The sequence below is a fragment of the Scatophagus argus genome, chromosome 3, assembly GCF_020382885.2.
Source record: "Scatophagus argus isolate fScaArg1 chromosome 3, fScaArg1.pri, whole genome shotgun sequence".
In the NCBI taxonomy this organism is placed as follows: Eukaryota; Metazoa; Chordata; class Actinopteri; family Scatophagidae; genus Scatophagus; species Scatophagus argus.
This window is the reverse complement of record NC_058495.1, coordinates 22,057,279-22,084,855: the sequence shown is the minus strand read 5'-3', so window position 1 is coordinate 22,084,855 and position 27,577 is coordinate 22,057,279. Positions and strand designations below refer to the sequence as shown.

The following is a 27,577-nucleotide window of genomic DNA, read 5'->3' as shown; positions in this document are numbered from 1 at the left end:
CTGTGAGTTATTTGTGGTTGATTTGGAGGGAAGGAGGGGAGGAGCGGGAGGGAGGGGGACAGGAAATGGACACCTCTCTCGCATTAACTCTTGCCCTACAGCGAGAGAAAGAGAGAGACACAGGGAAGGTTTTTAATCAGTAGAAAGCTGTGTTTCTAATGTAAAAGTGTCAAAGATGTGCCTTAGTCCTGCAATGAGTGAAATCTGGCCAAGTCCTGTGTTAAATTGAAAACGGGGCCGCTGGGATTCGGAGGTGAGGGGACAGAGTAGCAGCATCTTGGTCAATTATCACAGTCTCCTCTGCTATGTTCTACTCCTGAGGCCTCTCCTCATCTGTCTGGCCCACTACACAACCGGGAACACAAGGAAATGAAAAAAAATAAACCAAGATTTTGAATGTAAGAAAATGTTTCTGAAATGGCTCATTCGTTTGAGTGAAGTGTGCGCTTCTGTACCTCCGCATTGCCCTGCCTGTAGGATCATCAAGCCTCGTGCTGCAGCTGCATGTCCTGGCATATCCCAGCAGCCTCTCTGCTGGCTGGAGAGAAAAGGACCACTTCCTGGCAGGTGCGTTGTGGGGAGCCACAGCTCCTGCCTTTTCGCTGACTCGCCACCAAGAGAGAAAAAAAACCATGTAAACTACAGGGAGGGAAAAAAAATGAAAGTTACCCACCACTCTATTTATATGTGTGTGCAGTCTATTTTCAGCAAGCCAGCATTTGCCCCATATTTTAACCAGATGTTGAGGAGGAGAAGAAAAGCCCCACCAGAGTTTTGCAATCAAAATAATTATCTTTATGGGTGGATGTTTACAAAGTGTTAATGTGATATTCTGCAGGCAGACAAGCTGTGTCTGCTTTTCTGTGTAAAACATGATAAGTGCCTCTGTCTGTCATAAGACCAACACCTTTTACTTTATACTGGAACTACGCAGTTTATAGACGTCTTTACAGCTTTCTTCAAAAGAGCGAAAGAACATCTGTAGCTAGCCATGATCCTCCTCCTTCTCTCTCTGTCTCACCTCCCGTTTGTACCCACTATGAATCATAGCAGACAGGACAGGCAAGAGTGGATGCAGCCCCTTTGATAAACAGTCAGAGAAGCGCCAGCAGTGATTTGTAGCCACAGGGCAACAGTATTGCTGTAACCTGTCCTCTTGCCAAGCACTCATTTCAGATCAAGGCATAGGTGTAGGCTCTTGAGCATATTTCCATCATAATTCATATTCCACAAGATCAGATTGCGATTTCTAATGTCATTTTAGAGGGTTCTTTATTTATTTACTTATTACCTGATTGGGCAAGTCAAATTGGAATTTATAGTATGTAGGCTGACATCTAATAGAATTCCCTCATTTGGCTGCAGGGGAGTTTGTTTTTGGAGCATATTAGCTTTGCCGTGTTGTAGTTTGACAGACGTTTTCTCTGAGGAATCAGCGTTTAATTTGAATAATCACAAAAAAGTGTGTTCTTTTGGTTTGCGGGGACATTGGTGTCCCAGATGAATAAAGAAGTAAATGAAGGGAGGAAAAACAGGTAATTATGCTGAACCAATAAATGAATGACCCACTGACCCTCTGTCCTAATTGATTTTGTGGAAGCAAATTGTTTTTATCACCCGTTTCGATGTGTTTTTGTTAACTTTTTTTTTTTTTTGAGATGTAATTAATTGATTATATGAACAAAGAATCAAACACTAGAAACTGGGTTGGAGCAAATCTGTCTCTTCCATTTACCAGCAGGGCAATTATAGTTGGCACCTTGTGCTTTGTGGAATGATGTCATATCCTGGAAGAAGAGCAAAAGCCTTCACCTCCCACCACATTCATTATGCCCACAATCTTATTTATCTTTATTTACTGTTTAAAAGCCAAACATACATAACTGTAACATACTGCTGGCTGTTGGGTGGAATAGTTAGGCTTGTTGCTACACAAATTATGCAAATGAAAAGGTCGGGGGCGTCAGCAGCTGCTGTGCGTATTTCCAAAATAGCATTGTTCAGAGAGAGCCTGCCCTGGGTCAGGCTGTCAACCTCACAAACCGTTGCGAATATGTGGCGGTCAGCGCACGTATGCCAAGTTACAGTGCGACGCTATGTGTGCAAGCACACTGTCTGGGGTGATGACATGTGCTACTTTGCATGTAAATTCTTCAGCGATTCACCTCCAAGTGAACCCTCTGAGAGTGATTCTGGTGCTGGCTTAAAGACAGAGGTGTGTTTTTATGACTAGGTGAGGCACGTCCTCTCCAAGGCCCTCAAGCACTGTATTCCTCTACCCTCCCCTTTAATCACTGTATCAACTGCTCTCATAAACTCCATGGGGTGTGTATTAGTGTGTGTGTGTGTGTTTGTGTGTGTGCAAAAGCCATGCATATGCGTCCGTGAGCATGTGCCCTTCCTTGTTTCCCCATTTTTAAACTTAATCAGCAAAAATAAAAGCCGTTGCAAGCCATCTCATATTAAAGAGGTGATTATTGGTAATAAATACTTTTTATACATACTTATTACAGAGGCAGTTTTCTTCTTGCGCTTAATGAGAGTAATTTGATTTGCTTGAGAGATTACAGTTTCCTAGAATTAATGCGGCAGTCCCCATTCCAAGTGAGATCTAAGATTCTTCACAGGTCGTGTGCTGCTAGATGCACCCCTCTCACATAGCAGCTAATGGAGTTGAACAGCAGTCTGTCATCCCCCCGCCCACCACCCCAGCAGCTCTATAGCCCACATGCCCTTGGTTCCTGCAGTGCTTGTTGTTTGGGCTACTTCTGCCACCAGCGTTTTACTTTTACCTCTTATTCATGCCAACCACTGCTATGTACCTCTCTCTGAGGAAGGGTGGGGGGGTGATTTATTGTATATATGCAATGTTCAGTCATCAATGAAAATTCAACATCTGGGCAAATTATTCACCCAATTGCATTATTTTAAATGCTTTTCAAGTTCGAGCATCAGGACCTGTGTTTTTTTTTTTTTTAACCACAGTTTTTCCTCCCGTCTGTTCCCTGAGTTTGTGTCATACTGTTAATATTTCCGTCACATGTTTATGTAAGCCCTTCAAGCTTAGCGCATAACTTAATTTGAGATGTGATCATCTTCTCCTGCGACATTTATTGAAGCCTGCAGGTCCCTGTGCCTAAAGCTGAAGGTGGCTCAGGCAGATTGAGGGCGGCCAATTCTGTCACCACGCTGCACTCTGCATGTTAATTAAGCTTGAGGTGGTTCGGAGAAATGCTTACGCTGAAAGGACTTTTTTCATGACTTGTTAGTCCACAAACACTCGAGAAAACGACTCAAATGAAAGAGAATTTGTAAGTCAAAATTGGTAACTGTGAAAGTGGTTGGACAATCTAATCTTGAGTCCCAGATGACTAGGATTAACTCCTTCTGATTATAAGTTTATATCTTTAGTTGTAGATAGACATTAGAAAGACTTAAAACCTTAAAGCTATAGGAAACTCCAAGCCATGTAACTCCAAGCCATGTATTTGTCATTAAGTGGGTGTTGGTGGTGCTACCAACTGTTACATAAACTGTATTACATCCATTTCCTGGTTCAAATGCACTACTCTGAATAGCTGCCAATTGTTTTGTTGCCGCACACACACCAAAGGTTTCTCTCTACTGGCTTTCGCCATTGATGTGTAATTGTCAGGTTCATTAATCAGTTGGTGTACTTGAGGGAAAACACTAGCAGACTTGCAGACCACGTGGCTGACAGTAACGGTTGCCAGGTTGCCATTGCAAAATAGCAAAATCTGCTGTATATTTTTAATATTTATTGCATTGGTGACATTTAAATATTGCTGCTATAGCCGGAACCAGAATCCGACAACACTGCTCGTCCGTTGGTGTGTGGATGTGCTCACAGGCATCTGTTTTAAAGACAATGGCAAAGCAAATTAAATTGTTTGACTGTGGGGTCAAAAGTTAAGTTACCTGTTAACTGTGGGGTCAAAAGTTCAACCCACCTGTAAACATCACAGATGAATGTGCAAATTGATTCAACTGACAAAGAACTGGATAAAAACGAACAACAAACAAGAAGGAAATTTGTGAGGACTTTGAGCTGTAGGGAAAAGTATACTTTATTTAATGTCACATTTTTATTATTAAGCTGACGTATAACTATGTAGTATCTTAATTTCTCAATACACTGTGACTAAAAAGCTCAAAGCTACAGCAGCAGTTCTGTTGTTGGCAGTCTTCATCAATGGGTGGACTTTTCCAAATTGAATGTGAATTAGCTGTAGCTTTAGATGGTTGGGTAACATTAAAACAATATAGTTTGCTAAATTATCTGCCACTCTTAGTCCCAAGTACAAGCTGTCATTGCACAGTGCAAACCTGTTTTGTCATTTATTGTTGTGTTGAATAATGTCTTAGACATTAATGGTACGTTAACGGTCAGCACGGAGCGAACAAACTTTCCATTTGATTATATTTTGTGTTGGATGTTGGGATGATGCTCTGCTAGATTCTCAGTTGAGATTGTCTGAGCTCATCTTTCTCACACATAGAGTTTGTATCTGTGGGATTGTACAGTTACCATCATAGCTTTGTGACATGGTCACCAGAGGAACCTCAGCCAAGAAGTTTACATCCTCCTTGGCACCAGAAGCGGAAATGTTTTATTTCCCCCAAACAACTTCCATCTTTTCCTATCATTTCAATAAAAGATTAGGAAAATACCCCAAGAAAAGGTCTGCGCATAAACCACCAAAAAAGTGAGACCTACCATGTGTCACATCATCTGCCTGTGAGACTATAATACATTACAGTCCAGTGACAGGTGATGTGTCTGACCCTGTTGGAGATTACTCGTCTTTATGGCCGGAGCAATCAGATTTTTTTTCTTCCTTTTTTCTTCTTTTCCTTTATTCCTGGCAGCATAGGATCATATTACCCATCTTGGAATGACTTCAACAGAGACACTGCTATTCCCAGGGAGCTGTCTCTCCCCACTGCAACTCAATCCATAGCCAATTGGACTGGCCTGTGATTTATAGAAAATCCTCTTCTTTGGAGGAACACTCGCCTCCACACACACACACACACACACACACACACACACATGCGTGCACACTGGGAATTCTCCCTCAGTAGCTCATGATGTGTTAGGTCTCAGGTCAGGACAGTTCAAGGCAGCGAGCATCAGTGGGAAGAGATGTACAGTCGAAAACCACAGGCAGCCTCGCCATAAAGGCTACAGTATGGCTGTTAAATGAAAGATACAGAAGACAACAGTTAGTTTACATCAAGAAATGAGATTTTAGGTTTTGCGTCTTTGCGTCAACAGTATACTTAGACAAGATTCTTGTCCGGTTTTTGGCCAGATTTCTAATCCATTTCGGTGAAAATTAGCTATGGGCAGTGTCACGTTTGTTGTCTGTTTTCCTTCATTCATTAGAGGGAGTGTTCATCTAGATGAGCTACTTTTGCGTCCATCCCGAATTAATCAGCTGAGTGGTCAGCTGACAACACAGGGCATCGGTTGAGGCCCCGAGCACTGTAAGGCTCCATGACTGTGGCAACTGTCTGATCGCTCCTCCCCTGCCCGTATCTGTGTGTAGACTGCATTCATCTATATTCACCACAACTAAATTGGAAGATTAGGGGTTTTACTGGTCATATCCTGGATGTCTCGAGTGTATCAATAAGGTTGAGTCCTCTGTCTATGAGACCAGGGCAGATAGATCTTCCCATTCTAAACAATATCATTCACGCATGATAAAATGTGCTCACAGTATTCTAGGTCTCACGCTGGGCTTTTGGAAGCGCCCATTTTCCCAAGCACAACACAAGTGATGCAATACTTCTAACGAAGATGCAATCGGGAGGAGCCCATGTTTTCTAACAGTCCATCTAAGCACCCAGCGCAGTTGGCATGCCTCTGCTCTTTTCCTCTCACTTTATCAACTTGACGGATTTTATCGCCGTATTCAGTGGTGGGCATCCTGGGGCATCATATGCTCAGAACAAAAAGCTAAGGTCAGGGAGAGAAGGGCTGCTGAGATCTGCTCGCTGCATTGTTCCCAGATCGTTTATGCTTTTGCTTTTTTTTCCCTCACTGTGTTAGCTCAGTTTATCCCCCTGTCTCACTCATACCTCTTTTCCCCCCTTTTCTCTCCATCTGCCTCTAAATGACACCTAAGCATTGACTGCTTCTCTGACTGATTTGCCTGTGTGTGACCTCCCTTCTTTAGTAGAGCCATTCACAGCCAGTGCTATAGTAGAATGCCAGGCTCTTGGCGGGTAGATATAAGAGAGACAGTGACACGCGGCTGTGCGCTGATAGACTTTCCACTGGAGTGGATTAAATCAGCATCAGGCTAGTGGAGCTGATTACCCCAATATGAAAATGCAGTATCTTAATGGTACATATTTTCATGAGGCAGCCCAGTTGCCTTTCATTTTGCAGCTAATATGTCTATTCTTATGAGTCATTTACTTCTTTAATTACCTTTAGCAGCAGATGCACAATGGAGTATTAATGTGAATGATTTTTACTGCCACTTTGTCATACTGAGCCTATGAAGTTGAAAGGCGTAATTGAGGTGGAAGAGCGACTCATGAGAGAAACAATATTTAGCTGACAGCTCCTCTTGTACTCTGGGAGGATGTTTATGAGTTTACATCGCACTAAAGCTGTAATAAACACAGTATTCGTTTAATAATGGCAGGGGACGGAAATGCTTTCAGATCTGCTCTGTTATTGAGTCGTCCCAGGAAGTTGTTTGGTATAATCACACAATGCAGTGCATGTGCTTGTGCTGCTAATGTGCATGTTGTTGCGTGTGTCTTCTCTCTGGGTTTTTTGCATGCGTTTTTTTTTTTCCTTTTTTTTTGTGGGTGATTGAAATTGAAAAGTGTTTGCAGCAAGCAAAGCCTTATTTGCTCTTCTCCCATTTGCAGCATGTGCAACTCTGACAATCCATGTCATTTGCATGTGTGCCTGTGATGCGTCTGTGTGTTTTGTCTGCAGCCTGTGTCCTTTCCTTGGTGTGATTTTCTGATCCAGACGACTCTGAATAGAGGCCTTCTTTAGCCATCTGTTGTTAAGCTGCTGGCTAAGCAAGGCTGGGGAATCCAAACAAACGGCGAGCACACAGCAAACGGAAGCTGTCAGGCCCGCATAGCTGAGCTGACCTCGCCGGGTAGGAGGGGAGGGGCGGCGGTGGTTGGGGGGGCAGAGTGGGGTTGACCCCCTCTGTACCAGGCTCGGAGCGTCCGCACCGCCTGGTTGGGGCGCTGTTTATCCTCCCCTTTGCACCTCTTGTGCCCTTCGCCTCCCATCTCTTACACTCTCCTCATTTCCCTTTTACCTCTCTCCTCTGTGTTTCACACTCTTACCCCCTCCCACCCCCCACTTTTCACTTCACTCCCACCATCAGCAGTCCTGCCTCACAGCTCCCTCTCTTCTATCTCCACTCACAGTTAATAACTTTGCTTTTGTCCTGTTTTTCTTACTATTTGTCAGGGCATAGCATTACTTTTTTTTCTTTTTGGGGGGGGGGGTTCAGAGGGAAACATGTCAGACAAACAAAATGGGGTTTTGAAGTCCGATTATGTCTTATGTAAGTGTATGCATTCCCTTATTGTTTAAATGTGGATATTTGAAATGTTTAGTGTTGTCATAAATATTAATAGATTAGTTGAAAAGTGCAGCAAAGGAAGGGAATCTAATGGTTTGAAGTGGGTATAAAACGTTGATTTATTTATGTATTCTACATGAATTAGTTTAGAAATCTAAACACAGACTGGAGAGTGTTGTTGCGAGGGCCCTGTAATGCGTGAGGTTTGAGCATCAGGGCCTGTTTTCCATGTGGAGTGGCTTTTTGGAAATGGCATTAATTATATACTTAGTGGGAAACCAGACTTTCCCTGCTTTGCATTGCAGATAAACGCCTGTATTACTGAGGAAAAGAGAAAGAAGAAAATGCAATTAATATAATCAGACATGATCCTCACCGCTTATCCGCTTACATGTTTAAAAATCACCCCCTGCTAACATAAATAAATAAATATAGTATATATATATGCATTTCAATTAAAGTGACAAATATTCCAAGTGAATTCCATTACTGTATGTTTGCATAGTCAACACCCTTCTAACATTTAAGTCATGTTGTGAGCATAGGACCAGTCATACCTCCAGCTTTTGCAGTTTCATTCCCACCGGCTAGAGTAGCCCATAAAATGATTGGATAACTTTGCCTTTTTTGGGGTGCTGGCTGAAAGAGGACCCTGGCCTCTTGGTCTGGTTCCTCTAGGACCACTGAGGAGCAGAGGGCCTTGTCTTTGGAAAGGAAACAGCAGAAGTCACAAATGTCAGGTGAGCTGAGACATGCCATCAGTCATAAAGTCAAGCAGATAACCTTGACATTTAGGCCGCTGGTGTTGAAGCCCCATAGGGGACCGCAGAGTGAGACCGAAGGGCCCGGTGTCGTCTGAGCCGGACTACATTAAGAGCTAACCTATTAGTCGTGTTGTTGCTGGCTGTCTCTGAGCCACACTCTCCTGACTATTAAAGGCTGGCAAAACGTGGTCACTGAGTAAATACACGCACACACACACACACAAATACACAAGTGCAGAGAGACACACAAACAGATGCACATCTCGTTTGTTCTCCTTTTCTCCGAGTGGCCTCAGGGATCCGGTTACACCTGCTTGCACATCTTCTAGCAATTAGGAGCAATCTGCTTGAAACCATTTCACGTTCAAGGTCTTCGCCAGCTGAGGAGCCGGACGTTTGTAGAACTACAGAGGTCTCTCTGTTGATGATCCCGAACAAACAAAGCTGGCCACGTTTCTCACCGTCTGACTCCTGATGGGGACACCCTGAAAATTTCGCCCCGTAAACATGTTCCCCTCAACATTTGGACCTTCTTCTTCCACATCCACTTGTTGTTTGTCTGTCATTTAGGAAATATAATGTGAGTGTCCATCACACTTGGAGAGATTCCCTCGGACGTCTTTGCTTTATACACAGCTAGATTTGGCCTGTTGGTGCTGTTTTTGATTGTAACCACGGTTCAGTGAAGTTGCACAAAATGATGAGAGAAAAAAGACATATCTGAAATATGTCAGAGGTTTTTTTTGTCATAGCGTGAAAGAGGTGCAGCAAGGGATTCAGCAGAGAGCAGACTTGACTGTGTGGCAATGCTCTGAGCTGGGATTTGTAAGACACCCAGAGCTGGCTTTAGCAGCAGGAAACCCCAAAGCCTGTAAATAATCCACATGTGCAGACTGCACATAAAGACATCCAGTACTTAGCAGTTCCCTTATCACAGCGTGATAGCCCAGGGACATAAGAGACGCTTCTGCCTCTATTCACTAATATGGTGTGAAAGTAGATGCAGATAAAACGCCTGTTGTTTATTGAGGAAGTCGCGTTAACATGGGGAAGAGGGTGTGAACTTTGAACACATTTGAAATGGGGAATATAAAAGAGGACTGCAAATGACAAGGATACCAAATTGCACCAGCTTTGTTGCTGATAAAAACCTTTGTCACATGCTGGAGGCTGTTTTCTAATCAAAAGCACCTGGAGGCTTCAACTCCCTCCATGGTGTGTGTGTTTGTGTGTATTTGTATTTGTGTGCATTTCGACCCACAAACAGTGCATGCATGTATGCTGTGTGGATGTAGGCGTTTATCTGTGCAGCTTGGTTCTTATACCAGTAACAAGCTTGCCTCCCAAACAGCCCAAACAGCCTCAGTTGTGATTATAATAGGGCTGCTGTAGTCTTGTATGCTTACACACAAGATTGTGTGGCCTACACAAATTCAATTTATCAAGACGCAGCATATCACAGATGCTCTGAATGTTATCTACAGTGAGTTTACTTTTCAGCTCTTAATATGTTCAAAAAGTGTGCAATGGCGTGTTTACAATACAAAATATGATTCTTTATTATAGTACATATAGAAAACACACTGTTTCCCTTATTTCTCTGCGCTTCAGGTGCTTTGTGCCTGTCATCAGCTTCCAGTTTATCACATTTTCCTGGAGAAGCTCTCACACTTGCATGTCTCTCAAGCATCCAGTACCTTTGAATGGAAGATCAAAAGAAGATAAATGCCAGAGGGGGAGGATCAGGAGGGGGAAGCTCTGAAATGGAGGAGTGGTTGCTGTGTAAACATGGCAGTGACAGTTCACAATAGGTTATTTTAGCCCAGCATTAGGCCTCTCGAAGGCATGCCAGCACCAGTGGCCTTTTTAAAATACAAACATGACAGCAACATTCTCAAATGTGGATCAGAGCTCACAACTCAGCCTCTCAGTCCTTTTTCCCTTGTGATTTTATATACCAGCAACAGCATTTACTCATTTTGTGTCTTTGGTTTTTACAAGTCAGATTGTAACGTTGTTATTATGGCAGCATATTCAGGCATGTGCTGTCAGGCAGCAGTGTGATTTCATGTAATTTGCCTGTGTCATGATGGTCATTGATTATGTTTTCAAGTGCATGATCACATAATTATTGCCCTTACTTAAATTGGGGGAATAATTTGATGAAGCTGTTGACGTGAATATTAGGAGGTCGTGTTCATTTTGCCATTTTCATGCCATGGTGCAGAATGCCGTCATTGTTTAAATTGTCATGTGGCTGCTCTGTTTTAAGTTAAACACATTAGACATTACCTTAATTAACCCATGTCATGTAAATTTCCTGTCACCAAAGGACGTATGCAAAGACAGATCATGTAAAAATTTGAGCAGAAACGCACTTACGTGCATAAACGGACGCCCTGTTGGCCAGATTTAGGTGTTACCTGTCTTCATTTCATTAATTAATCCTCTTCAGCCAGCCTCAGTTTGAGTAGCACATGTTGACCTCGCAACTTAGTCATAATAGAAAGAATGTTACAATATTAATGTACTTCTTAAGAGCGCACATTAGTGTCACAGTTGCTTCATCTGCACATGGCAATTGATCATATATATTATATATATTTTTCTTCTTTGCTCTGTAATGAAGATGAAGACGGTAAAGGAAGACTTCCCAGAAATGTATCTTTTCATCCATTACTGTTGACTCAACTCTCTTTGTTCCAACACCCTCGGTTGTAAACCCAGACACATGCGCGCCGCACACACATTTCACTGCATGTGTCATCAGTTAGAGCGGAAAAGAAAACATCAAACTTTGTTTACTCTTCATTGTGCCCGTAAAAACACGCCTTAAGCGTCATGAATGATTTCAGTACAGCTTTTTTTCTTATTTCGAATTTCCTTATGAATTATCAGCATTTCTGTGTCTTAGTCATTTGAAGTTCTTGATATCTGAGTATATCAGATTATCAGAGCTTCTAATGCAAAAATACTTCCACATTAATTGCTGTGAGGAATACTGTTTTAAAATCTGGTAATGTTGGTTAATATTTTATTTTAAGGTGTATTTTTTTTGCTTTTGTTTAACTGAATGGAAGCTGATTTTTTTTGTCGCCCAATAACAGAATTTATTATTTATTTAATAAATAATAACCTTTAATTTAATTGATGAAACAGAAGGCTCTTTTAAATGTCAAGGACTTTCAGGAACTATTTTTACTATTACAATTTTTACTAGACTGTTTCTTGTATTTTTACCCTTTTAAAATATTGGTTTGCTGTTAACATTTAAAAGTCTTTATAAAGTGATGAAAAAAAATATCAACGTGGTTTGCATGAGTTCACGAGTCACAATATTACTTCATATTAGTATTTTTCTAATCCCCTCTCCCTGTCGCTTCACTTCACAACATGTTTTTGCTTCCGATTTTGCGACCGGATCGCGAGTTGTTCTGAAGAAACAATCTAAATGCCTAAAATGAAAATATTGTCATTGCGTGTGGGAGTGAATCTTGCACACGTAGTTCTTAGTTTCAATTTATACACTTTCTTTATGAGTACGCTCACTCGCTGGGGGGCTCCCCTTTCACAAAGCAAAGGACAATCAGACATGCAGAATGAGGTACGTTGCTCTAGCATCATTTATCTTTTGCAGCAGAGCTCAGAGGACAACAGAGACGGACGGAGAGCAGGAGGAGAATTTATGTACTTTAAAGTTAAGCTTGTTGAGATGCCAGCAGTGTGGCCTCTTTGCAGCCTGTGGTCGTATTTATGCCCCATGATGTCATCCGACAGCCGTGTGTTTGGGAGGGTCAGCACCCACACACCCACACACAGACCGTCATACAGCTGTTCACTCCAAACCCCCTGACTGTCTCTCCCCTTTCTGCCTTAAAGTATTGTCAGACTTTACTCACACTAAGACCAGTTCTCATAGTTGGATCTTTTCATCTGTCCACAGAGCTTTCTATTTGCCTGTTCCCTGTAGATATCTTATTTTCACACAGTCTTTCATAGGTTTCACTCACTTGTTCACACGTTGCTTTTTTGTGCTCGCTCGCTCTCTCTCTCTCTCTCACCTGCTCACACACTCTCTGTCTCTCTCACTATCTTCTTGTTAAACAGTCCACAATTTACTTGAGCAATTTCTGAACTTCTCAAACGATCGACTGGAGAACTTAAAGGCTGTCAGTCTGTGAGATGAGCTTGGATGTGCCCCCCGACTGTTTGTTTAATTGTGGGAGCAATCGTCTGAGGAACATGGAAAGAATGAGGCCAGTTATTTACCCAGATGGTTTACTGGTGGAGGTGTGAGGCTGGCCAGCTCACTGTGGGAACACAACGCTTGCTTTTCTTGGTATCGCTGAACGTTTTCAAGACCACTGTGTTGTCGTCCCCCCACCCCCCTCCACCCCCAGCTCTCTCCAGCTTTGTTTGCTCTGGATGGCATGTTTGATTATTTATCGTAAGGGAAAAGGGAGTAGCTGGAGCAATAAACATGTGACTGCACTGTATTTTGTTTTCCACTGAGAAGGCCATGTCCTTTAACAGATATTTGAAGCAGCCGTAGAGCCTTTTATTTGGGGAGTTTGACTGAGCTAAAGGAGGATCAAAAGCACAGATAAATGTCTTGTGACACACATTTACATTTGCTCTTAGTGAAACTCATCAACAAATATTTTTTCTGGATGGATTTTTTTTTTTTTTTTTTTTTTTGTCCTGTCTCTGTCTGTGAATTTGTTTTGACATCTGATCGCTATTCTCTGTGTCTTTGTGGAGGCATTGTTTACGCTGGCATTGGGTTTATGGCTCTGAACGGGAGAAACCGAAAAGTTGGTCTTCTTATCAATCTCAGGCAGATACATCTGCTCAGATAGGAATCTCAGTGTTCGCAAGGGGCTTTTAACATATCTACATCTAGCCTCTCTGTTGGACTCTTTTTAACATCTTGATACATATTTCTCTCCATTAGGCCCTCCAAGTGGCTCGGCAGATTCTCCTCCAGCAGCAGCAGCAGCAGCCCCAGTCACAGCAGCTGCAGTCTCAGCAAAGCGCTGGCCGCAAATCCCCCAAAGCCAATGACAAGCAGCAAGCCTTACAGGTACCAGCAAATATGTTGTCACTCTCATACATACTTACATTTTTTTAGTCACCATTTTCAGATGGCTTGCTTGATTATTTGACTTTGTGGTTGATCCGACGAAAAGAAAAAAACAATGAAGTGAACTTGTGCAACTCTGTCTGAACACCGTGTGCGAGAAACAGTGCTAGCCTAAGTTCACAAACAGGAAATTAATATTGGCACTGCAACTTTTGCAGTTATGTATGCTCACGCATTATGTGTGATTTAGCAGCACACACACACACACACACACACAGAGCAACCTTTCTTGACATGGAACATTAGAAGCAGCAGTATTGTAGAAATTGAAATTTGTTGTGAAATATAAAGGCCAGGATGTTTTAAGAGCATCAGTGAGGCCACTTTAGATCACATGAGCTCATCCAGCAGTATCAGAATCACTCCGCTGTACTAACAAACATCAGCATGTGTGACGATTCTGAACTGATTCTGACTCCTGCTGTGCAAAGGCCTTTTCTGTTCACTGCGCTTATTTTAGGACGTGTAAGGCTTGGGTTAAAGCAGGAGAAAGTGTTGAAACAAGGGAGAAGAAAAGGGGGAAGTGAGAGAGCTTCATTCCTCCAACTGAGAAGTGAGTGGGGTCAAGCAGAGGAAACTATATGCTTTCCCTGTTTGCCTTTCGCCACTGCTCTGCACAAAAAGAGGAGGCAAGTCCCTGCCTCAAGCAGCAGGAGGTGCCATAGAGCAATCCACAAGCGGGGTGGGTGATCCAGGTGGAGGACTTGGAGTTGGAGTGAAGAGAGACAAGCAGAAGGTGGGAAAGTGTCAGGGCAGGGAGAGGTAGAGAGAAGGTAAGACGGTTGTTTGGACTGGCTTTGTGATACAAAGAGAAAAAAACTGCAGGATTTTTTTTGTTTTAATTTTTCATCTTGTTCTGCTTTTAATATGAACTGCGAATCTGATGCAATATTTACGTTAATTTGAGTTCAGCTGCCTCAGAGATGTATATCTTTGTTTGAACAAGGAGCGGTTGTTTGTGTCAGTGTGAAATTGCAAACGACTTCAGGGCATATTTGGTAATTAATACGGAGCCCCTGTTCTCTATGTGTGTGTATATATAATATTTAATACCCTTACTATCCCATTGGGGGCCCTTTTTAATGAGCTATTGTAGCAGCTAGGTCTAATGTCAGGTTGCGAAAAAGCCTCTTTGTTGTGCAGATGTCTTCGGAATAGCTCCAGAGGATGAAATATGACTGTGATGACCTTTCAGTTGTGTGCATATTTGTCAGGATTCAAATAAGTTGAAAGGATCAAACTAAACAGTTTCCCCAGCTTGGCAGGGAATTGTGCTGCAGAGGTCAACAGAGGGGACCACAACGGCAGATTCCAGCGTACAGCCAGTTGTTGGTACATAGTGAAGTACTAGACCATCTCCTGCAGACAAAGACAAAATTAAAATTCTAATTTATTAATGTATACAGAGAGCTTGGCCAAGCTGTCACTCAGCTATTGAAAAGAGAGTCGGGCCCTTTCCCCCCTCGCCTCCCCTCCCCTCCCCTCTCCTGCCCTGTTCTTGTGAAGAGAGCCCCGGCTTGCTGTAGTATCTAACTACCAGCGTAAATTGCCTGCTCTCTAATGTTGTATGTTGCATTTTGCTGGGATGAAACTGCCATTATGAAAAAGCCACAGGTCCGGACAAGTGTTTGTTTATCTCTGAATTACATATTCTGCTAATTAAACTCACTCCAACCACACATACATGCGGTTTAAAGCCAAGCGTTCATGCATAAACATCAGCGTGCTGTTCTGGGTGAAGATGTATTACATTTGTTTTGTTTTTTTTCTGTTCTCATGGTTTTCTGGTACTGAGATTTCACTTGTTTTTTTTCCCTTCTTTTTTTCCCCTCACACCATCTCTCTCTTCCTCTCTCTCTCTCTCTCACACACACACACACACACACACACACACAAACACATTTTGTGAAACACCAGAAGGTAACAGTCTGAGTCTCATCTCACTTCCTCTTTTAAGAACAAACCCGTGTGTAGAGGAGCCCCCTTCGCACAGAACATTCACTATCTCCATCACACGGCCTGGATAATGATTCTCTGTTGAGCTGGACTGGGTCATCAAAAGACATGATCCAACAATTATGAGGCTGTGTAGTAAGCTGACACCCCATAAAAGCACCTGATCTGCGGACGAGGCTCCATTCATCTCAGCGGTCTTCCCATTAGGCATGAGGAGATGTGCAGAGATTTTTACTCATTTGGAGATGTGACTCACTTTCCAATTCGTTCTTATTCAAGTCAAAAATAATGAAGCACGAGATATACAGAACATCTGAAAAAAAAATGACCTGCATAGCGTATAAAGAGGAAAAAATATGAGTCAAACAAGCCTCAGAATCCTTGATCAGCATTAAATGGCTCTTTGGTTTTATATCTCCAACAGGGGTGCCCCCCCCACACCCTCACCCCTACGACGCCCTCCCCCTGCCTCTGGATGAAGATGCCGCTGTATACTCAGCAGCCTACAGGCACTTTAATCAGACTAGATATACAAACAGCTGCTGCGCATGCTGGAAAGCAGCTAAACATACTTAACTGGTCAAAAAGCCAGTAAATTACATTGACAGAATGACACTTGTGATTAAAAGAATCCATGCCGCTTTTACCTTTTTGCGCTTCGCACCTACAGTGGCACAACGACAAGAGCCGGCAACTCCCACCCCGCTAATTACCATTATCAGTGAAATGGTAGGGTTTGACTCATTAGTTCCATGTGCATTTAATTAGAGGCAGGCTGAAATTGGATTTAACTTATTACTTTTTCATGGATCACTTTCTTGTCATCACTTCAAATTGGATTGCAGCCCCAGGTAACTAATTATGCCAGCCGCAGGATCAGGAGTGGAGAAATAGGTAATTAGGAACAACACTGTCGGACCCTCACTGATAGTCCACCAGCACCAAGGTGGGAGGAGGAGGGGGGGATTGAAGCTCGTTTGTGGCGTTGCTCACGAGCCCAGCTAGTTAACTACACCTCGTTGCAAGAGATCTTAGGTAGGCATCCACCTCCTACAGGGGATTATGTGGCATTCAGCTGGGTTGAAGATGTTGTGTCAACATGGTGTCTGTGCTATCAGTGTAATGCCCAGATTATGCTTGTTTCCCATCCAGGATTGTGTCTGAGATTGGCCTTCATTATTCATGTCACTGGTACAGTGTCAGGAATGTTCCCTGTGTGGACGCTGCTTGAATGACTTTGACTGGTTCCTGTCTGTAGTACATCTGCACCGATTATCAGTTTGAGGAGAGGCAGGTGGGCAATGTGGAAAAGAAAAGATATTTTTAACACAGCTTTAATATCAGGGAATTTTTACTTGTGATTCATAGCAGAGGTAGTCTGCTTATAGCAAAGAGTAAAGGAAAATGATAACAGTAATGAATGCTTTCTTGCTAAAGGACGCTGAAAGAACATTCTTTGGGTTTCATTGTCTTTTTCATATTTATTGGAATTATGTGATGGCCTTTTTTGTGTGTTAACTGAGAAACACTATTCAGTATTTTCTGATAAATGCTGCATTGAAGATGTTCATGATGTCAAAGGTGCGTCACTTGTTATTCTTCAGACACAGAGACACCGCTGATAATGTTTCAAAACCTTGCCAGCGGACGGTTTTCTTATCTGTACTATTACCAGTTGAAATCACAAACCAAACTTCTTACTTCTCCTTTCCTTTTTTCCCCTTTCTTTCTTTTCTCTCTCTCTCTCACTCTCTCTCTGGCTCTCCTTGTGTTTTCACACCATAGCGTACAGCCACACAGAGGGCATCTCCAGGTCAAAAGATAATGTCTTTTCAGTTTACAGGATGAAAGCCTTTTAAGTTGTAGAGCGCCCCTCCTCCCCACGCTTGCTCTTCACATCCTTCATTTGCGGTCTTTTGGGGGGAAGCGTGATGTGACACAATCCAGGGGCCAAGCCTCTTGTCTGACAGGATGGGAAGAAGCCGCCGGCTCTCTTTCTCTCCGTCTCCTACTGTTTTTGCAGTAGGCCCATGGCATTGTTCTGACACATGTATACCACAGCGCTCCAATCTGTACGTCATTAGAGCGCTAGGCCGATGCCTGTCAGCTGGAGCTCAGCCAGTGCTTCAGGGGCGATCTGAGGCAGCATTTTGAGGTGTTCCCGCAGCCCAGCCGGCCAGTGGCCCAGAGTGGCACGGCTTTGGTAGCCCAACGGGGCGGTGACGGTTAGCACAAGATTGTATTGTTCTGAGTTAGTTGCCCTGAGATAAAGACTCACTTTACACAAAGGATACCTGGCCAAGACAACAGAAGTGTATTTTCAGCCAAAATACATTTGAAGAATTTTAGACAAGAAAATAATACTGACAAGAAGAAAAATTGTGTTAAGAAAAACAAGTGAACAAGTGAACTGAACACAGAGAGACAGAAGAAGTGTTGGCACTCTCTCGAAAATGCTGAACCAAACCGAAGCGTGGCCAGTTTCTAATTTGCCCACTTAAACACTGCTTTCATCTTGCCAAGATTCACCACTCTATTAAAGTTTAAACTTCTGCAGGTAGAGCGTGAGATGAGATTATATCCACGTAACCGCAAACAGCCTAACTGCTCGTTGTTGGTACCTTCTTTCAAACCGTTCATGCTTAAGTATATCCATTTGTAGAGGAATAGTTTGACATTTTGAGATTAATGCTTATTCAATTTCTAGCCAAGAGTTAGATGAGAAAATTGATACCACTCTCATGTTGTATGGTAAATATGTAGCCGCTGCCAGCAGCCTCTTGGTTTAGCTTAGCAACACAGAGTGGAAACATGGGGAAACTGCTAGCCTGGAGTCTTGTTTTCAACGGTGCCAGACAACCAACAGAGAATTGACTGGAGTAAAACACACAGGGTTTTTTAGGGATTAAACAACTTAGATATCATGTGTTATTTAGTGAGCTTCAGAGGTGTTGATATGTGGATCTTGGTGGATCGTAGACAGTGCTAGGCTAGATTTTTTCCCTTGTTTCTGCTGGTAAGTTAGCTCAGTGATAAAGAGCCAAAATGTCAAACTATATCCTCTGAAGGGAATTTTTTTAGACATACTCCTGGTCAAAATTATAATCGTTGGCTTTTCTTTCGCTGTCCTTGCTTTTTTACCTCCAGGATGTGCTGTTGCCATCCATGTTTTAGGGAATCATCATTCAGCATATCGGGCTGCAAAGCGTCTCCAACAGTAAAATCCCATCAGTCCTGTACGTGATACTCAGAAGGAGCCCATGTCTTTGTGTTTGTAAAAAGTCTCAAGGTGAAGCTGTAATGAACTCTCATTTTGACACGTGTGTTGCTCTGAGGTGATACAATCTGCCAGGAATGATCAACACAACACAGAGGTCGGTGTTCGCGTGGAACCCTGGGATCAGGTCGTCTCTTCTGCTGCTTGTTTTCCTTGTCATATTGTAAAAATCTATTATGTGTACTGTATAGATTAGAACCAGGTTTGGGATAATCCTGTCAGAATGAAGTCATCTGTCCCAGTTCCATGCAGCCAAGCAGAGAATGGAGAGGGAGGGGGCGTGGGAGGGGGCTGCTGTGGTAGGAGCTTTCTCCCAGCCAAGATGATGACTGTCGAATTGACTCCAGTCACAGCGCTAGGAGCCACTTACCATTTTCAGGGCCCTCTTTTCATTTTAGGCCTGATGTTTCCCTTCAAGCAGTGAACCCTCTCAACCCTCCAACCCTCTCAGTCATCCACCCGGCTACACACATACACGTTCCCCCCCTAAATTTTGTTGTATCTTCGTGTCATCCTCTGGCACTATATCTTGATGTCAAGCGTGTGTTGTTTGGAGTGATTCACACACCCTTTGCACAGAAGCGGAAGGATGGATGCTTGCACAGTCAACCATAGCATTAAAAAACACTAACAGCTACGCAAGGTGCAGTCAAGTTTCTCTTTGGGTGTCGTTGCACACTTTTGACAGCTTGGTGATTCTCTGATTCCTTTTTTCACTTTTGGTTAGGGCTAAGAAACAGAAATATTGTCTCGCTCGGACAGCATGAGAGAGATACAGAGACAGAAGGGCCTTCAGCTACATGAGGACATAATTTGGAGTGTTTTATGTTTGTGTTGGACATCGTACAGTAAACCGTCACGGTGCACATCCTGGTCGTCCATGTGACTACACCCAATCTGCAGCAAAGCTTCAAACCGAATTCACATTAGTTAGCTGTTGGATTTTAATTTTGCCTTTTTTGATCAAAAAAAATTCATTCATAGAGTGCTCATCTGTATCTATCACCTAAAGGAATGTTCCTGAGGAGTTTTATTGGTTAGTCTTGGAAACAAGACAGACTAACAAATACTGTTTAATAACACCAGAGAAAAGGTTAGCTAAACAGTTAATCACCGTGGTTAGCGGTGCTGTAGGCTTACAGAGCGTCCTACATTCTTAGAGTCTTCCTTAAAAAGTCATGAGAGCCACACCAGTCAAGAGCCACCCACAGACAAACGTGGTCTGTACTCTGCTAGAATCAGTGTATCAATCACTTTTAACAGTAAATGTCATAGCCTCTATTTTGTAATGTGATATAAAAATAATATTATATTCAAACTTTTCATTCGTCTTCTAATGACTTTTATCTCCACAGGCCTCGCAGTGTAACTATTATTGCTTATAAAAATACAATTTCTGTGTATTAATATAGTTTCTGATCTTCAATCAAAGATGAATCAATCACCTAACTAGACGAGCCATAAATTCCCCCACCTCCTTATATCGCTGTTGCTCAAAGCCAAAAGTGCTCTTGTTTTGACAAAGTGAAAAACCACACTAGACTACACGCTGAAACACAATCTCCATTATACTGGCTGGCACATCACCTCAGGAAATATTTTACAAATACACAGCTCACAAGTGCTGACTAAACAATGTGTTCCTGAATGCTGAAATTAAAAGTAAATAACCAAACCCATATATAATAGACCAGGAGGAACGCAGTGACTCAGGCGTGACTTACTGTAACTCCATTCTGCTTCGGGTGATAACCTTATTCACTCTAAATGTGACTTATTTCAAGTATCAGAGGGAGTATTGGTGGGTTGTAGATGTTAAAAGCTGAATGTGCTGTCATGTCCTCATACTGGAAATACACATTTTTTTAAACATGTTGTGGGCTTTTCACATCATTCAAATTCTAAAAAATATCAGTTGAAACACACACAAAGGAAAAATAAATCTACCGAGAATTTTGTTCAAAAACATTCATTCATACACTCGTTTTTAAACATTCTTTTGTGTCACATTTTGGTTATTTAGCAGATGCATAACTGCATTTTATCTTAATTACTCAAAATATGAGGTGACTAACAGAAATACAGAGGAACCGTGCAGAAATATGTGTCACCAAAATCAAACGTGGGATCTTTGTGAACTGGAAACTTTTACTGTAGCTTTGAAAAATAAACACAGTTGGTAAGTTGTGTGATGTGAAGAATTGTTTGTGTCTGTATTGATTTTTTATGGGATGCTGCCGAAATGATAAAAAGGAAATAGCAGAAATATCACGCATTATACTACTGCAGTGGATCTTAAAGGTATTTTTGTTGCCTTTGCAATATTATATAGAGCAGCTGTTATTTATATAGGTCCCACACCTGCCCCGCTGACTCTCACCATCAGTAAACAATGATTTACTTTACACCCACACAGGGAAACAGACTCTGTTTGTTTTCTCATGACAATGGTCCAGGTCACCAGAGCCTCTCAAGAAAAGGAATGACTATAGTTTTGTATTTTTTCCTCCACTTCTCTCCTTCTCTTCAGAAATAAGACATTGGCTGGCATGCCGGTGCAGCTTATTCACTGGCTGCGTTAGTGTTTTGGGAAGGCTTTGTAATTGGAGCCGAGTCGTTATCTTTAGCCTGAGCGGAGCAGAGCCCAGGCCAGACCAGACATTAACTCATACTTTCACTCTAACTCAAGCAGGAAATGGGAGTATTTTATAATGTCATCCACTCTGTCATGAACACAATCGCTCAGCGCTCTCTGTAAACTATCACAGGGGACGCCGGTTCAAGGCTCAAGGATATTGATGTTTCCCTGCGCACAGAAAAAAAAAAAAAAATCTATATAGCGTGTGTATCACATCGACGCATATGTGTAATTATTTTACATGGCACAGGCACAGAGGCAATGGATTAGAAAGACAGTGTGTGAGAGGAGAAGCTTGAACTGTGCGTCTGCTAAATTTATCATGAGGCCTTTGGGAGCGTTGAAATGAGAACAGTGGCCTATTACTGCTAAGAAGGTGTTTTATTGAGAATACGCCGACATGCCACCCCAGGGAGAGTGCTGGGGGAGAATAGTGTGGCCGTAGCCTAAACCACTTTGTGTATGTGTTTGTGTGTGTGTGTGTGTGTGTGTGTGTGTGTGTGTGTGTGTGTGTGTGTGTGTGTGTGTGTGTGGAGCGTGCATGCAGTTGTAAGCACATGTCACTGTCTTTTCTGTGTGAGCCGTCTTGAGGGTGTCAGATAGAAAATAAAAGCTTCCTTCTCTTCCACTTAATTATTCAATACGATATGTATTAGAATTGTCACTTTTGACACTTGAGGTGTCCCAGTCAATAATTTATATAGGTCAGGCCAGCTTACAGAGCTCATTGTTAGTTATTAGCAGATGAGAGCAGTGGCTTGTTATGCAGGCGCTCTGTTTATTTTACCAGCGTGTTTGCGGACTGGAATGCATCCCATGAACATTCCTTCATCCTTGGCCAAGGGTTTATAGCTGTTGATATGAGCTGTGTTTTAGAGCTCTGTTATTCAGCTCTCTGTTTATTGTCATGATAATTAACAAAGTGAAGTGTTAATCTTGCCTCATGCCTTCCTTCTAATTCTTTGTAAAGTGTTTTGCAGAAGTTAGTGAACCTGCCTGATTTTATTGTTATTACTTTTAAAGCAGGTCTGATTAACATCTCGTTCCTTTTTTTTTTTTTTAGGCTATCCATGGAATTTAATACACTTCTAGGTGAATTTAGATAGATGTAACTAAAAAGTACATTTGCCCTGTAGAAAGGTTTAAATATATATGTATCTCTCTCTCTCTCTCTCTCTCTCTCTCTCTCTCTCTCCTGGTGTGTTTAGCAGGACCTCCAGTAGGTGGCAGAGTCCTGTTTCCCTCCCCTGTCTTTTCTTCTTACTGAGTGCACATGGGTGTTAAAGAGTGTGATGATATTATGACAGTTAATTGCTCTCATTGGGATGGAGTTGGATGGATAGCTGGTGTAATGTTAGCTATTACTGTAAGTGGTTTTTAGCTTGTCTGAGGCCAAACTGTAGGATAAGTGTTTAAAACCTGAAAAAAGTTCATGCTTTTGTGGTTGATTTTCTGACCAAGTGCACACAACTTATCTCAGTGTATTGCAACAAGTTGCATGTTACCATATTAACATTAGTGCAGGAAACACGAGGCAAAAACAGACTGTTCTCATAAATACGTAATTTTCGTCTAAAATAAAATACATTGTCTCGACTTGGGAAATTTGACGAGGAAGAAAAAGTCCGAGTAACTACAAAGCATCTGAACTGTTTGTGCGTTTGTTGTTTTCAGCATGTGAAATGAGTTGTGTCTTTGTTCCGGCTCTATAAACACTTCCATTTAGCTGAACAATAAAGGGGCTGATAGCGGGGGCCAGCTTTCTTTCTTTCCGCTGGATAGCTGTGTTTACTTATCTGTTGTTTAATTAAAGGCCCTCTTTTCTTTAGGCTCCCATTGTTTCAGTTGCACGGCCGGAGTCCCGGCAGGGGTCAAAGGGTTAACAGCCGTCAACTGTGTCTTTTTTTTTTTTTTTTCCTTTAAGGGGCCCCACACAAAGGCACGGTTTCACCTGCAGCCCAGCCCGAGGCTTCCTATTGTGTGGCCCCATTTGAATTGATTATGTTTAGAAGGCTGGTTGTGATTGGTGGAGAAGGGCGTGGTTGATTGGATAGTTTTGTATCTTGTCAGCCAGGGAGCAACCTTGCGCGTGCAATCTGTCTGTATCCCGAGGAAGGTTGGAGACTCCACAGCACAGCGGCGGCGCTTGTTCTCAGCCTCCCCGCCTGTCAGCCTGTGTGCCTATCGCTCTCTCTCGCCCTCCCTCTCTCTCCCTCGCTCTCTCTCTCTCCTTCCCACTCCGCTCTGCTCTCCGCTCTGCTTCACTCCACACCGCGTGGCCCGGCACTCTGTTTACCCTGCCAGCTAAATGGAGTTTGTCAGGTTTGTCAATATGATTGATTTCTGTGATTTTGCCAGCTTTCTTGTGTTTTTTAAAAAAAAATACTTGACAATTTAATTTGACCAGGGATAAAGAGAAAAGGAGGATTATTGTCTGTCTACTGTTGACGCTTTATCACTGTAATTGGTTAATTTTGTTCATGCAGTTTGTATGAGTGAAGCAGTTATCCGAGGCTGACTTTGCCGTTGAGACGGTTTGTAGTCTTGTTAGGAGAGATACAGTGAACAGGTGTCATGTACATTAGATTTACTGTGTCACAATGTATTGCTTTTCAAAATGAGAGTTTATGGATTGAGAAGGTTCTGGTTATCTGTGTTTTATGCTTTTATGCTACTGATGCTTTTCAGCATTTCACTTTTGGTTCAAGCAGTAGTCTCTTTTGCTTTGCTTGTTTGTCAGTTACTTTATTAGACCTCAGATACCAAACCCTGTACAATAACTTTCTGAGTATGTCACGCAGAGTTTTTTTTTTTTTTTTTTTTTTTAGTTTTGTTTACTTTGCTGATAGTGAGCTAACCAGTTAAGCAGGAACCGCTACCGCGCTGTTGTTTATGAATTAGGGGAAGTTAAAGAAAAAACAAGAGACAGGTTTGCCTTCTCTTTGACATTGTTTTTCTCAGAAGATTATTACATCATTGCTTTGTTGTTTAGAATATTTGCTGCTTGGTAAATGTAATATTGTCTTTTATTTTCTGTTACACACTGGGGTTTGTTGCTTGTGTATTTTGTGATGATTTGTTCTTCTGGGTTAATGAGTGCTGGACAGACCTTGCTTGCTCTCGGGCTACGGCCTGGACTAATCCTCACTCTCCTCATGGTGTCACAGTGAATTAAGACAGGCTGGCACAGCTCTATATTTGACACCGTCACCACAAAACCACGTTAGAGACACGCTGTCACTCCAAATGTCATCGCTCGGGTGTTCCTGAAAAGTTACCGTGTGTGAGTGTTTGTGTGCGCGTGTGTGTCTGCACTAAACAAAAGGGTTGTGGAGTGCATTTAGGAGGGAAAGTTGTGTCACTTTCTTCCATTTTTTTTTTCTGCTGTCAACTTTTCTATTGAATCCTATTTGAAAGCTTTGAGGTTTTCCACAGAAGACAGCTATTGACTTTCTGTGGTTTAATGATCTCAAAAAGTGTATTTATTACAGTTATTTCAAGTAATGCAGAAAAGCCTCAAATGTGATTCATTTTTTCAGTGTGCTGTGTTTCTTTTTGTCTGTTTGCACTACAACTTTCTTCCTTTTTTTGTGGCGGGGGGGGGGGGGGGGGGGGGTTTCAACACCCTTGCATCAGTGCTAAGAAAGTGTGTGCCTGATTTAAAGGAGAGGTGGAGGAGAATATCAGATGGTTGAGGAGGAGGAGGTGGAGGAGAGCGAAGCCTAAACAGGGCAGTGTGCACCGTAATGCCATGCAGCTGTGCCGAGACTTGCAGTTTGGGAGAGCTGGAGTGAGAGCTGATTGGGTTGACAGTTTGTAATCAAAGTTGATTTATTGTTCATTAGTAGTGCATTAGCCCTTTCAGGCAGGGGCGTTATTTGTGCAGTGGCCTGTCAAGGCGAGGGGCTGCCAGCACCTGTCATTTCTAAACCATGACATAGGCAACCAGATATTAGCCGTGTACCGGGAGAGGGGGGCACGGGGGGCAGCCGCCAGAGGCTCGTGGCTTGCTGGGATATCCTTTACAGGGACGGTCTTTTTCTTTGTAGTATAGCTGGCTGGTAAGACACAGAGGAGGGAAGAGACGGGGGAATAGTTTAGCAGTGATATAGTGATCCACCAGCTGCTCTCTGCTGTTATTCCCTGGCTTTTCTGACCGAAACATGCGTTTACTTGAAAAAGGCTTTACTTCTTCTTCTTTCTTTTTTTTTTCTTTCTTTCTTTTTTTTTTTTTTTTATTTAAAGGGTCATTACTGCTCCAAGTGTGAGCGTCTCTGTTTCAGATTGGGAGATTAACTCTACACTTGTGGTGCCATGCATTTCAAAGGGGTGAGATGGGAGGATAATGATGAGATTATATGGTGTAGAGTGTTTTATGGCAGCAGGGTCTTTTTCTCCCCTCGTCTTTGTCACGACCTATATATTTTTAAAACAAAAAGGGATGTGATGATATTGACGTGTTGATCTTTCGGGTCGTGTGTGGATATAAACAAGTTTGACAGATCCAGATTTTTAGTTAATGCTATAAACCTGACTGCTTGACCCTCGATATCTTTTTCTCCGTCATTCTTTTAATTGGCTGTGTGTACTTTATATGAGACACATAACCCAGCAACATTAAGACTATCGAGAAGCAACACAATTTGTGGCCCTCATGTCTGCCGTCATGGAAACAAGGATTAGCTTCGCGTTGCTGCTATGCAGAGAATAGAAACAATCTGCGCAACGATGTGTCAGCTATTGTCTTTTGACTGCAGTTTCATTTGAAAGGGATTTTAGAGGCTGTGATCGTAATTAAATCTCAACGGACTCAAATAATGCATCTGAAGACGTGCACCGTTGCGTAACCGTGCAGGACTGGTAAATCATAGATCACGCAGTTCAACCAAGCTGTGTTCATGAGACGTTTCCAGGAAAGGTGAAAACAGTGAACAGCAGTGTGTCGGATGCTAGTTGTCACCTTGAGTTTGTAGGCCAGGTTTCAGAACTGAAATGCCTTTTAGCGGCAAAATCCGCCCTTGGAGGAATGGACTGAAAGGTCAAAAGAGTGACAGGATATTGAGTCACACATCAAAATGTAACAAAGCGCTGTTTTTTGTTTTTACTGTTTGGAAATTTTGACTTCTAAAAATTCTGAAAATATATAACAGCCTGAGTGTTATTTTAATATTACTGTTCTTCTTAATGATGTTGTCTTTACAAGAAATCACTGAGCCGTTGACTTTTTTTAATTGAAGGATAAAATCATAAATTTTCGGAAATACAAATTGGAATACTCTACTAAAACATGCTGGTGTGTGTGTGTGTGTGTGTGTGTGTATTGGGGAGGTCGGGGGGGCAGGTGCCCTGCATGCTCTCCCCACAGCAGTGGTCACCTGCAGCGGTGGCTGCCTCCAGTGTGGGAAACCGTCCGGCTCACAGCTCAGCTGTTATTGTTGGGGTGAGAGCTCGCTCACTCCTCCGTGCAGTTTGTTTGTTTAAACCCGACACCGGGCCCTGCTCTGGCGAAAACCTGTTTGTTTGTAGTCGAAAAAGTTAATTAAAATGCAATCTTAACTTTTGTTTTTACAGTTGCTGCAAATAATTTGAGCCCCAGTCTCCCCCTCACACCCCTACACCCCCACCCCTTTCAGAGTATATGATGTATGGTGAATGGAGACAAAATGTGGCTGTGATTATCCTGTTTATATCTGTGCTCTAAACATTTTTAAAACAGCTTGATTGTGGAAGACAAGGAAGGAATTAAGGAGATCTTTACTCTCATCACACACAGGGATGGCTGGCTTTGTCTTACTCTGTAGTTTTTATGCTTACTGAAGAATCGAGGATCCAAAATGTGTTGTCTCGTACACAAATTATGTTTTGTAACAATGTCTATATCAGTCAATTATTATCATCATTATTATTATTGTTGTTAGTGCAAAAGGTTTGGATATATGGTGTCTGTTTTTTAGAGGGAAATAAAGCTCTCCACCTCAGCGATTTCAATCGACCTGAATGGCTAATATGGAATTAGTCTTTCCAGTCTTGTCGACGACTAATTATGTTCACTCATCACTTAAGTACAATAGCTCCCGTGAAATCCTCATTTCGGCGACATTTTCATGCAGGAGATCATAGTCAGGATGGGAAGTCGTTTCCGTGCACCATTGCAGGCCAAGGTAAAACAACAGCATCAAACAGACTAGACTCTGTGATTTCTCT

The 27,577-nt window shown here is 42.4% G+C and overlaps 1 protein-coding gene across 19 annotated transcripts in view; it reads left to right on the top strand.

Moving 5' to 3' along the window:
• foxp1b (forkhead box P1b) overlaps positions 1 to 27,577 on the top strand; it is a 149,579-nt gene that overhangs the window by 82,016 nt on the left and 39,986 nt on the right. For 18 of the 19 annotated variants that reach the window (XR_006843025.1, XM_046384756.1, XM_046384751.1 and 15 more), the window contains one exon: positions 13,314 to 13,442. Coding sequence is in view for 17 of the 19 variants with exons in the window: in XM_046384756.1 (XP_046240712.1) it covers positions 13,314 to 13,442 (129 nt within the window). In the remaining 2 variants the exon portion in view is untranslated. Of the gene's footprint in view, positions 1 to 13,313; positions 13,443 to 23,363; positions 23,696 to 27,577 lie in introns of those variants that run through there. The other variant, XM_046384765.1, reaches the window with a different exon arrangement.